Source organism: Sinocyclocheilus anshuiensis, unplaced genomic scaffold (genome assembly GCF_001515605.1).
Source record: "Sinocyclocheilus anshuiensis isolate Anshui unplaced genomic scaffold, SAMN03320099.WGS_v1.1 scaffold50, whole genome shotgun sequence".
NCBI classification, from domain to species: domain Eukaryota; kingdom Metazoa; phylum Chordata; class Actinopteri; order Cypriniformes; family Cyprinidae; genus Sinocyclocheilus; species Sinocyclocheilus anshuiensis.
The window spans coordinates 3,378,113-3,391,277 of record NW_015542382.1 but is presented as its reverse complement, the minus strand read 5'-3'; the positions used below and the strand labels follow the sequence as shown (position 1 = coordinate 3,391,277).

The following is a 13,165-nucleotide window of genomic DNA, read 5'->3' as shown; positions in this document are numbered from 1 at the left end:
ATAACCCCCCCCCCCAAAAAAAAAAAAATATACTGACTCTAAGCTTTTGAGTGGTATAATGTTACAAAAGCTTTTGTCTGGTAGTGTATACTTACCAATGCATGATAATGTTCTGTTCATTATAAGCATGCACTGCAGTTTTGTCGTCCGCCACTTTAATGCTCACACTCTTTAAAGCAGCATGGATTCTGACTGGCTGTCAGTGTTTTTAATATTCATCATTGTTATAGTTCTGTGAATGGGCCTTAAGGCTATGTTCGGAAAGGAATACTAGCGAACTGTACACTAAATAATGCAAAAATAAAATCTACTATGCAGTAAGCACAGCATACAAAAAAAGTTTCAAAAAGTAGTATTCTTTATTATTTCATGACCTCATATTGCATGTTTAATTCAGCGATTGTTAACTTTTATCAGACCAAATAATGAGTCAAAAAGGACACATTAAAAAGTTACAGCTGCTTTTACATCTGGTTTATTAGTCACACTAGAAATAAAAGATCAAGTCAAGAGCACTGCATTATGTGCCATATTTGTTTATTTTAGCAAACGTAGGATAAGTAGGTCATACATTTTGTACTTTTCACAATATGAATAAATAAAGATAAAATAAAAAGCTTCAAGAACAACATGAGTAGTATGCCAATTCCGAACATACCCCACCAGATTTATTCACTCATATTTTTGGTGATGTCATCCAGGTCAGAATGTGCGGCCCCTCAATAAGAGAGAGTACATATTAGACATCGCAACAGAGGCGGAGCAGATTGATCCCAACTACAGCTTCTGGTTCAGACGAGTCATCTGGGCCCATCCGCTCAAGTTCGACAACGAGCTCTGTGTCACCATGCACTATAACCAGGCAAGACATGTCTGTCCTTTCACATGTGTCCTAACCAGATACAATGCACTAAAACATCAAACCAGAAATCCTATCTCCTCCATGTTCATACTGATAATATTCAAGTTTCAGTGAGGACAGAATAAACACTTCCTGGAATTGCATCTGGTCAGGACACAATGTTAAGAAAATACATTACATACAGTATGCATTACCATTTGATGTCAGTAATATTTTTAGGTAAGAAATTCGTACTCTTAGTCTTATTCACCAAGGATGCATTAAATTGACAGTGAAGACAATTATAATGCTACAAAGGATTTTTATTTCAAATAAATCCTGACAAAAATCAGGATTTCCACAAAAGTATTAAGCAGCACAACTGTTTTCAACATTGATAATAACAAGAAAGCTGTCTTGAGCAGCAAATCAGCATATTAGAAGGATTTCTGAAGGACCATGTGACACTGAAGCCTGGAGTAACGATGCTGAAAATTCCTTTGCATCAAAGGAATAAATTACATTTTAAAATATATTCAAATAGAGAACAGTTCTTTTAAATTGTATTAATATGTCACAATATTACTGTTTTACTGTATTTTTAATCAAATAAATGCAGCCTTGGTGAGTTTAATGTTTCAAAAACATCAAAAAAATCTTACTGACCCTAACTTTTGAATGGTAGTGTAAATATAATAATTTACTGGAGCACATTTTGTGTGACAATAATACACACACAATACATAACACGATTATAGCTTAATTAGAATGTATCTAAACCTGTATTGTTCCTTCACAATTGTGTGTTTGTATTTGCACAGGTTCTGCCAGACTACCTGAAGGGTCTGTTGAATGTCGTACCTCAGGGAAAGATCAGTGAACAGCAGTTTAACCAGTTTGCCAAACTTGCTGCTCTTCAACACAGAGCCAAAGACAGTCTCTACACGCCTACTATGTATGTTCCAATTTTAGACATCCTTTATTCTCTGTGTACTTTTACATATAAATATAATTTGACCTAATTTACACCCTATGAGTAATATCTGGAAATCAGAATGAGAATCTGAAAAAACTGTGGTGTTTATTACCCCACAGGATAATCAGCACCAATAACTGACGAAATTTCAGTATCAACTCAAACATTTCTCAAATTCTTCTAAGATTAAGTTATCTGAGATATGTTATCGACATTTTATTGTCAGCAATTTATCTAATTTACAGTAAATCAGTAATATTGTGTAATATTATTGCAATTAAAAAAACTGTTTTCTAATATTCTAATATATTGTAAACTGTTATTTCTGTGATGCAAAGCTGAATTTTCAGCATCATTACTCCAGTCTTCAGTGTCACATGATCTTCAGAAATCATTCTAATATGCTGATTTGCTGCTCAAGAAACTCTTATTATTATCACTTTTAAAAACAGTTGAACTGCCTGATGTTTTTGTGGAAACTGTTATATATATATTTTTTTTCAGGATTCTTTGATGATTAGAAAGAACAACTTTTATTTTAAACAAAGCTGTTGTAACTATAAATGCCTTTACTGTCGCTTTTAATCAATTTAATACATCTTAGCTGAAAATAAGTATTAACTTCTTTCAAACAAAAATCTTACTGCCCCCAAACTTTAAACAGTAGTTTATTTTCCAAGAATTTTTAAAAGTAACATCAGATACAAAGTTGAAATCCTGCCCTATGAAAAAGACAACTCTGGGCACTGTTTTCTTTTGGGATGTTTCTTGTTAAAAAAACTTTTCACATCTATTCAATGTCAGCATACTGTATGTGACCCTGGAGCACAAAACCAGTCAAATTTAGATTTATACATCATCTGAGAGCTGAATAAATAAGCTTTCCATTGATGTATGGTTTGTTAGGATAATAGGATAATATTTGGCCGAGATACAACTTTTTGAAAATCTGAGGGTGCAAAAAAATCTAAATATTGAGAAAATTGCCTTTAAAGTTGTCCAAATGAAGTTCCTAGCAATGCATATTACTAATTAAAAATTACGTTTTTATATATTTACGGTAGGAAATGTACAAAATATCTTCATGGAACATGATCTTTACTTAATATCCTAATGATTTTTGGCATAAAATAAAAATAATTTTGACCCATACAATGTATTGTTGGCTATTGCGACAAATATACCTGTGCTACTTATGACTGGTTTTGTGGTCCAGGGTCACATATTGGCTCAAAAAATGTTCTCTTTCTGTAGTCATGAGTTGACAGAATACATCCCAGTTGAGATCTTTGGCAGACAGGGGCCTCAGCAGTGGATGCAACTGGTTGCACAACATGTACATGCCGTCCAAAGCCTGAACCCTCACCAGACCAGATCCCAGTTCCTGGGTATTTTATTCTCAAACACCCTCATTCACTTTTTACCTTTTTATAATCAGGTATTACCATGATGAAAAGCAAGGTTTGTTGAATTGTGTTTGTGTGTGTACTTCAGGTTTGGTGTGTGCATTTCCCATGTTTGGATCGTCCTTCTTTTACATCCAAAGCAGCAGCAACAGCACCATCTCTGCACCGTGCATCCTCGCTGTCAGTCAGAACGGACTGCACTTCCTGCACAAAGACACTCATGTGCGTATCGCAAACACACAGACTTCTAATGGTAATGCAGGGTTTCTACAGGTCCTAAAAAGGTCTTGCCCTTCCAGAAAATAAGGCCTTAAATTGGAGCAGAAAGTATGAAATTCTTAAAGTCGTGGCATTAAATGTTGCATACATTGCAAAAAAACAAGTTTTTGTCTTGTTTCCCAATAAAAGTATCTAAACATTCTTAAATCAAGATACATTTACTTTAGATGGAAAATAAAGACATGAAGTTTTCATGTCTTGTTTTTTTGAGAAATTTAACAAAATTGAATTTATGATTAAAACAAGAACTTATATCTGTCAATGTGGTATAAAAACTTGTTTTCCATTTGGAGTAAACTGTTTTTTTCTAAACCCACTGACAGATATATGTCCTTTCTAATTTTTTTTAATCATAAACTTACTTAATTTGGGGGAAAGAGTACTGAGGAAGAATTTCACTTTTATGCAGTGTGATTGGGAGGTACAGTAAAAGTTAATTCTATATTTTAGTTAAGCTGGGTTTAAAAAGTAATAGAGATTGGTTAGCTAAAAGTTGTATTTTCAAACTTTGAAGTGCTGCTAATACTGCTAACATAACTCCTCAGACATTTACATATAGAGAACATATCGATGTATTGTGTCCCCTTTGAAATTCCTTAAATTATCTTCAATAGGTCTTAAAATGATCTTTAACAGTCTTAAATTTACCTTCATCAAACCTGCAGAAGCCCTGTAATGTTTTCAGTTTTCCAAATTGATTTTCTGATGGCAGGAGGTGCAGGTGAAGTTCCAGCTGAAGCTGATTCAGTCGGCTCACACACAGCGGCCCAGCGCTGGATCCAGTTACCCTTATGTAGACGTCCTGATAGGGGACTTAACCAACCACAGAGTCACACAGTTACAGCTGGAACAGGTAACACACATTCGACACCATGAGAACAGTGTAAAAGTATGAATGAGTGGTTTATGAGCATATATGTTGTTTGCAGGGTCTGGAGCTGTGTCGGGTTATCGCCATGCACATTGAGAATATGCTGTCTGTCCGAGAGAAGAGGCTGACGCTGCCACCCAGTGAAATCACCATGCTTTAACAAAACCATATACAGATACACACAGTCTGTATACGAACAAATACTATGCTTTCTGTATGTTTATTTTCTATAATCAGGTTATTTTCCATTCACTGATTGTCTCATCATGACTAAACCAAACCTCTTAATGCACTGTTTGCACTAATCATGTGTATTTGTTCACATGTTATGTATAGAAGACACACAATGAATAAAAAGCATTATTTTTGTATTAAATGCATAATATTTCTACAGATGGATTATTATTATTATGCAAAATTGTCCTTTGGTACTGTATATGTGAAAGTATTGAAATGTTTTATATTAAACGTTTACCACATGCACATAAGTTTGAATGAAGAGAGATGTCACTCAGGAGAACAGCATGAATGTAATCTTTTTTCAATCACATTCTCTCACACAGACTTACAATGAAATGATGGTTTTCAAAGTAATGACATTTTTTCACAGTCAAACTTTGTATATTTAGCTATTAGTTAACATTAGTTAACATACGAGACCAAGGTCATTATATTTGTATTCATTTTTCTACAATTTTCTTAATAAATGTATTGATTGAAACCTAAATTAATAAATTTGCCTACTGTAATTGTCTATAACTTTCAGAGTGTTTTGGAGAAACTGGAATATGAATATCACTTCTGAGATCTAAGATCTAATAAATTAATATAATTAAAATACAGCAAATTGTTAACTGTATAAGCTGCTTGTTTTTCAATTTAGTTTTTTTTTTCATTCTGAGAAATGAGATTACTAAGAAACCCCTTCGTATCTGAGGCATGGGACGTCATGATCTCTTGTAAATTATGGGGTTTTAACTGGCTTGCAAAATTTCCACATCAATTATTGTTACATAATCTTTTTAATGACAAAATCATTTTAGAGTAAACCAAATCAAAACAAAAATGAACATGACATTAACCAAAACTAAAAATGTATTTTTAAAAAAATATAAATAATCAAGGATAGAGCTAAAAACATTTCTAAATGTATAAAAATGAATGAAAAAAAAAAAAACAACAATAAACCTTTTGTATGGATAATATACACTTATTATAGTTATTGAGGTGACGTTTGAAAATAGTTGTTATAATAGTAAGTTCTAGTTTTATAAAAGTTGATATCTAACAACATTTTTATTAATACATACTAATTACAAACTTATTATAAAATAATTATACAAAATGATGATAAAAATGCAATGATGTCGGTTTAATAATAATAATAATTAGTGCTGTAAAACGATTAATCGCATCCAAAATAAGTTTTTGTTTACATATGTGTGCATACTGTGTATATTTACTATGTATATATAAATACACACACATGAATATATATATTGAAAATATTTACATGTATTTACATGCATATATGAATATTCATAATTCATATTATTATAAATATATTTAATATATAAACATATTTTTCTTAAATATATACATGCATGTGTATTTATATATACATTGTAAATATACACAGTACACACACATTCTGTAAACAAAAACTTTTATTTTGAATACGATTAATCGTTTGACAGCACTAATAATAATAATAAATTCGTGATGATAATTTCTAACGATCGCTAAATAAAATTGATTGAAATTTGATCAAATTGACTTTTATAGCCGCAGGGGTTTGCTGACAGCTGATCGCGTCGCTCATTGGCTGTCACGGACCAGACCCTCTTGGCTACCGCGCAAAGCATGACGCGCATGCGCAGCTCGCCAAACAGTTTTGGTTCCACGAGTTTGTTCTCTCCACGGCTTTGTGCAATCTTTCAGCAGCATAATAACTACTATTTCTTGGATACATTAAAATAGGCTGATCAGCACGGCGGTTGCAGCGAGCAGAAGGCGTGGGCTTTAAACAACATGCAGCAGTAAGCCTGGGTCCACTGGAAGCTAGTGGTGGCGTAACGTTAGCTGTGCTAGGTGCTAATGTTATAGCACTGAACGCAGGAAAACGCCGCATGTGATTGACAGCCCACTCACTGCTTTGCGTTACCGATTCGGTCGGGTTGCTCGTGGAATGGGGCAGTGGAAACTTTGGTTGTTTTAATTTGCTGAACAGAGGGAAGAGGAAGCAGGCGGCACCGGGCCTTCGGTCACGTCGCGCACGACTTCAGTGACCGACACTAATGTTATAACATGGGGACCTGAGGCGAATTCAGGTCAAATAACATTTTTGCTGCAGTTTTTCGGACTTTGCTCTTGAAAATGGCCGGTTTTACGGATCTGCGGGAGAAGCTGAAGTCGATGACGCCGCACAGGGACAAAGTTTTCGAGTACAGCAACGGCGAGAAGCGCAAGTACCGCGAGTCGGACGACGACGAGGAGCGGCGCGACGAGGAAGCGCGAAAAGTCAAGAGCAGCGTTAAGCAAGCCCAAATCTTCACGCAGGAGGAGTGCGTGTGTATCGAGGCCAAGATAGACGAGGTGGTCGCCAAGGCAGACAAGGGACTCTACCGGGAGCACACGGTGGACCGGGCGCCTCTGCGGAACAAGTACTTCTTCGGCGAGGGCTACACGTACGGCTCGCAGCTGGAGAAGCGCGGGCCTGGGCAGGAGCGGCTGTACTCCAGAGGCGAGGTGGACGAGATACCGGACTGGGTGCACGAGCTGGTCATCGATCGCCTCGTGACGCACGGCGTCATACCGGAGGGCTTCGTTAATAGCGCCGTGATCAATGACTACCAGCCCGGGGGCTGCATCGTGTCGCACGTGGACCCCATCCACATCTTCGAGCGGCCGATAGTGTCGGTGTCGTTCTTCAGCGACAGCGCGCTCTGCTTCGGCTGCAAGTTCCAGTTCAAGCCCATCCGTGTGTCCGAGCCGGTGCTCTACCTGCCCGTCGGGCGCGGCAGCGTCACCGTCCTCAGGTCGGTACTAGTGCGGACAATGCTTTGTCTCAGTTCATTTCCAGAACGTGCTGTTTCTATGGGATTCTTTTAAACCAGGGCTGTCCAAACTCGGTCCAGGAGGGCCGGTGTCCTGCAGAGTTTAGCTCCAACTTGCCTTAACACACCTGACTGGAGGTTTCTATGCCTAGTAAGAGCTTGATTAGCTGCTTCAGGTGTGTTTAATTAGGGTTGGAGCTAAACTCTGCAGGACACCGGCCCTCCAGAACCGAGTTTGGACAGCCCTGTTTTAAACACCATGTATATATCCTTACCAAAAAGTGGCTGTACAGTAATAATAATACTATGGTATTTTGAAATGTACCCTGGTGCCATACTACTATTATGGTGCATACCCAAAATCCCATCGAAGTACGTTCTGGTACAGTTTTGCAAGTTGAGTTGTATGTGTGATATGGTATAACAATGATACCTTGATTTATGCTATGGTGCCCTCCCTGTAATTATCATATTCATATACTATGGTTTTTACATGGTACTTCAAAAGATAAATATGGCACAAAAAAGTACCATGATTTATTATTTACCATATTATTTTACATGCTGTGGTTCAAGTATTATTTTAGTATCACTGAGATACTATTATTTATACATTTTGTGGATCAGTTTTTATATTTTCCGTTTTCATTTTAAAGTTGTAGTAATTTTGTTGTTGTAATTTTTATTGGATGTTTTAAATGTCTTCATAGTTTTCATTCTTTTTATTTCAGTTCTAGTAATTGTAGTACATCAAGTTAAACTAAATGAATATAAGAAATGTTGCCTTTGAAACTAGCTTAAATAACTTTAAAATTTAATATTGTTATATTTTATTTCACTTAACGCTTAATTTTAAGTAACAAAAATGGTGTTTTATGGATTTATTTAACTGTGATAACCCCGTGTTCATGCCATGGTGTTCTTGGAAATATCATGCAAACAATATTGTACATACATTTCAGTAACATGGTATATTTCAATATACTTTAGTATTACAACCACTGTACCATGATACTGCCACAATAATTTAAGGCATTACCATCTTGGAAAAGTCCAAAAACCATGTTTTTACCATAGTACAGGAAGAAATTCCCTTTTCTTTCAGCTGTAGCCCTTTAACTTTAGTAAAATATTTAATCCTTTAAATTTAATGGTCTTATCTATGCACAATCAGCTTGTAACACTCCAAAGAGAAAGGAAAACTTGAAATCGCATCATATGACCCCTTTAACTTTTAATTGTAAGCTATAATCTAAAAACATATTATTTTGTGCTTTGTAATTGTGCTAAAATGTTATCAAATATAGTTCTTGCTCATGCTCACTGCTTTGATTGGTTTTAGTGGCTATGCAGCCGATGACATCACGCACTGCATCCGCCCACAGGACATCAAGGAGAGGAGAGCTGTCATCATTCTGAGAAAGTGAGTTCCCTGGTTTCGAGTCAGAGTTGTTCTTGAAAGGTCTGGAGGCATGTGTGGGGGTGTACACTGCTCTGATATCCGCTCTTGCTTTATTGTAGAACGAGGCCAGATGCCCCTCGTTTGAACTCCAGTTCACTGAGCCCATCCATCCACTCTTCTGAGAGACGACACATACTCAAAGCCAAACGCTCACACCGCAAGGCCGACCCAGATGCTGCACACAGGTACTTGCAAAGCCTTTCATACCACATTCAGATCTGCCTCTATCAAATCAACAAGTCCACACCCTACATATTTTTTTCTTTTTTGATTTCACTCTGATGTACGTCACAATACAGATCTGTCACTACCTTTTGTTTTATCGCACTGTTAAGTAAACTTTGGTATGTAACTCTCCCCACTCTGTTTGTGCTGTAGACATAAGTGATAGCTAAAATAGCGTGGCTTGTTAAGGAGAGTTGAACACGGACTTCTTCCAGCAATCTGGCTGGATTTTCTACAGTTTCTTCAGATTTTCTTCATAAATTAGAGAAACCTAGTTTCTAATATTTAAGGTGAAACAAAAGTTAATTTATTTACCTAAAATAGTTTTACAACTACAGCAAATATGACAAATGTTTATGAAGTAAAGATTAGTCTGGAAAAGCTGTTTTGTTCTACATAGACCACCCTAATACTGGCCGCCATCTTGATATCACATGACCATTATACTCAGTAGGGGTGGAACGGTTCGCGGAAAAAAATCTAACCGTGCGGTTCTCCACACACGGTTCGGCACGCGCTAGGACCGTGGTTCAACTTAAATCTGACAATGCATCTGTAATATGGTTTGCTATAAATAACACGTAAAACAAACAGGGTTCGGCTAATGTATGTTTCTGTTGATGGATGCGCATTCTGGCTTCCCAATACATTACAACAACAGCGATGAAAAAAAAAAAAGTGGACAAACCATTCACTCTTGTTCAATGCGAATGCCGTATGCTGGAATATGAGCAGACATTTATTCCGTCATCACCCGGGTGCTGATAGCGCGCGTGCACAGGTGAGACCTGAACAGCACACATTGATATCTGCGTTTTAACTCAACTCATTTATTAAACCTTGCCAGTTTAAACATTTAAGAGCCAGAGGACGCGAGCTCGCGCGCGCAGTGAGAATATTTGTGCGTGCGCTCATCCAAAGCGTGCAAACCCATGCCTCAGAATGCGCGCAAATATTAAACTCTCTGAAGTATTGTGTTTAAATGGACAAATTCACAAATAAATTATGTCAAAATGCCCGTCTTGGTAAGTATCCTATAGCAGACATAGCCGGCTGAACGTACTTACAGTGTCTTAAAGTGACAGCACTTTCTTAATATTAGTCAAACAGCAACAACAAAGAAATCACTCACTGCTCTTGATTGAATAGCTTTTGTGACTTTAATAAAGATCTTTAATTTATACAGTTAAATATGCAATGATGTTTTGCATTTCATTACTTTATATTCAATTTCTGTACCTAAAAACTAATCTTAGACCTACCTAAAAAAAACTGAAAATCACTTATTTTATTTGTATCTTTACTCTATTGTATTTATTTGTGCTGTTGCTTGTAGTTAGATTATTCTTATTTTCTTTATTTTTATTTAACAGTATAGTTTTTCCCTAAACATAGCATATACTGAACCATACCAAAACCATGACTCTAAAACCGGATACAAACCGAACCGTGAGTAAGTTGAACCGTTCCACCCCTAATACTCTGTCTCTGTACTACTATCTTATTAATCCTTATTATTCATCAAATTATTCATTTTATTCAGCAAGGTCACATTAAAGTGATCAAAATTGGCAGTTAATATTTCTATTTTAAATAAATGATGTTGCTTTGAACTCTTTATTCATCAAAGCATTTGGGGAAAAATGGATCACAGTTTACCTAAAAAATATTTTCAACTGATAATAAAAAGACATGTTTCTTGAGGAGCAAATCAGCATATTAGAATGATTTCTGAAGGATCATGTGACACTGAAGACTGGAGTAGTGATGCTAAAAATTCAGCTTTGCATCATAGGAATAAATTACATTTTAAAATATATTCAAATAAATTACAATTTATTTTTTATTTTAAATTGTAATAATATTTCAGAATATTATTGATTTCACTGTATTTTTGATCAAATAAATGCATCCCTGGCGAGCATTTGAGACTTATTTTAAAAGCATTAGACATCTACCGACCCCCAATTTTTTGATTAAGAGTGTACAGTATTTCTAGCACTGTCTTATCAGTCAGCAGAACCTTTATGCTGGGGTCACTATGAACTGTCATTAAAAATAGAGCTGCGTTAAGATCCTTTTTGTGTTCCATGGAATAAAAGTAACAGCATACATGTTTGGAACGACGTGAGGGTGAGTAAATGATGACAGAATTTCCATTTCTGCTTGAACTGGTCCTTTAAAGGGGACATCAGATGCCCATCATCCTCGCGCACATGGATCGCGTAACATTATGCGCTCTCGACATTGTCATTAAGATCACACTATAGAAACCGCCTAAAATTAGAAATTTACTAAAAACAAGCCTATGGCAAGACATCTGGTAGGGGGGGCACCTGGGGTGGCCAGCCAAATTTCCACCCCTGGCCACCATGTAGACACGCCCCTGTAACTAGCACATTATTAGGAAAGACGATTTGCAAAGATTCATTAAAAAAAATCCTTATACTCGCTTCTGTAGGTGAAGCTGGTTCACCTACAAAGATTCACGCGAACATAAATGCATTTAGACAGATCAGGGGGCGCATTCCCTTCAAAAGCAAAAGTACTCCACTGCGGCTCAGATGTCGGGAGTAAATGACGACTGCTATGTTCATTATTACATCCAACAACAGAACACTCGCAATCCACACAAACAGTTTGCTAATAGCTTTTTGCTTTTTCTCTTATAGGCCTCGTATTTTAGAGATGGACAAAGAGCTGCAGAGGCGTTCCCTCTCTTCCCGACAGAGACGTCACGATGGAGACAGTTCAGAGAACTCGTGGAGGAGAGCTGACGAGAGAGAGTCAGGCTCACGCTACACACACGACCACGCACCCGCTCGACGAGTCAAAATGAGACGTCACTGAGACGCAGTCAGAACTCAATGCTGATCTCCTCAGACGCCTTTACGTTTGCTCGAGGGGACCGGAAGCCAACAGAGGGACTCCGTAAAAGAGTTGCTTCCGTTGTGGGTGGATTCAAGAACATTAGGCAGCGGCTGCTTTACTTATTAAGAGGCTTTATCGACCTATTCAGACATATCATTAAAATCCACTATATTTTGTTCTGTGTGTTTAAAGGAAACGTATGGAATAAAAAGACGTAAGCTGACTAGTTGAATTCAGTCATAATTTATCAGTTTGCACCCCAGTTAACTTCATGTGCCAGTGTCATGCATACATACATTCACATAACAATATCAAATAAAAATGTGTATTGGGTTTTTGAGAACTGCTCCTTTAAACATAAATATGGTTGATTTATTTTATTTTATTTTTTTGGCTTTAAGAGTTTTGTTGGATACATTCTGGCAATCAAACTGTTTTTAAGTCAGAAAATGCCAGAGGGAAAATAAAAGGCAAGTTTTATTCATGCTGATAGACTGACTAAAGTTAATAGTATGATAAAATGTTTGATTTGCATACAGTGGCTTATCAGTGCATTTGCCTGTGCACGGTGGCTTTAGTAACAAAGACAAGATCAAATCTAAGGCATAGAATCTTTGATATGCTTGACATGCACAGTATTAGTTTCTAAAATGGGATAAAATGTTACATTAGTCATCTCTTCATTTGAATGTTGTTCTTTCTGTTCTCAATGCTTATTTCTTTTTCTCCCCCATTTAAGGGTGGTGTTGCCATTATAACAACTTCTGATTTGACAACCATGGTGTATTTGTTTTGGCTCTTTATATCTGAAGGAAAGAATTAATTCATGCCAACATTACAGCTGACATTAGAGACCTGTATAAGACTGTCATAATGGCAACAGTTTGTGTTTTATTGATTTATTTGTTTCTGAGGTTGAATGGAAGTGCAGAAAATGTAGAAGAAAGATGATAAAGTGTCTTTCCCATTGCAGGTGTTTAACAGAAAGTGCATTTGACTACATGAGACTATATATACTTACATATACTTTGTATTTAAAAGGCTGACATGAGACTATTTTTGTTTAAATCAAATGAGTAGATTAGACTGCCTAAAAGATTAAAGGGAGATGTTCTGTGTGTTCTTGGAAGATTCTATGTTCGTTCTTTATTTCTATTGAAATTGAGATTATTCATATC

The 13,165-nt window shown here is 36.5% G+C and overlaps 2 protein-coding genes across 2 annotated transcripts in view; both read left to right on the top strand.

Moving 5' to 3' along the window:
- Nucleotides 1–4,706, top strand: part of LOC107692700 (unconventional myosin-XV-like) — a 33,974-nt gene extending 29,268 nt beyond the window's left edge. Inside the window, exons 58-63 of the mRNA XM_016491862.1 lie at nucleotides 702–862; nucleotides 1,663–1,796; nucleotides 3,072–3,205; nucleotides 3,312–3,445; nucleotides 4,215–4,355; nucleotides 4,432–4,706. Coding sequence (XP_016347348.1) covers nucleotides 702–862; nucleotides 1,663–1,796; nucleotides 3,072–3,205; nucleotides 3,312–3,445; nucleotides 4,215–4,355; nucleotides 4,432–4,533 — 806 coding nt within the window. The 3' untranslated portion in view covers nucleotides 4,534–4,706. The remainder of the gene's footprint in view (nucleotides 1–701; nucleotides 863–1,662; nucleotides 1,797–3,071; nucleotides 3,206–3,311; nucleotides 3,446–4,214; nucleotides 4,356–4,431) is intronic.
- A 1,503-nt stretch (nucleotides 4,707–6,209) lies between these two features.
- LOC107692672 (RNA demethylase ALKBH5-like) lies at nucleotides 6,210–13,116 on the top strand. Its single transcript, XM_016491839.1, has 4 exons — nucleotides 6,210–7,411; nucleotides 8,772–8,852; nucleotides 8,951–9,076; nucleotides 11,789–13,116. Exons 1-4 carry the CDS (start codon nucleotides 6,750–6,752, stop codon nucleotides 11,964–11,966), a joined length of 1,047 nt encoding a protein of 348 aa, XP_016347325.1. The 5' UTR covers nucleotides 6,210–6,749; the 3' UTR covers nucleotides 11,967–13,116.
- Nucleotides 13,117–13,165: the final 49 nt, after the last annotated feature.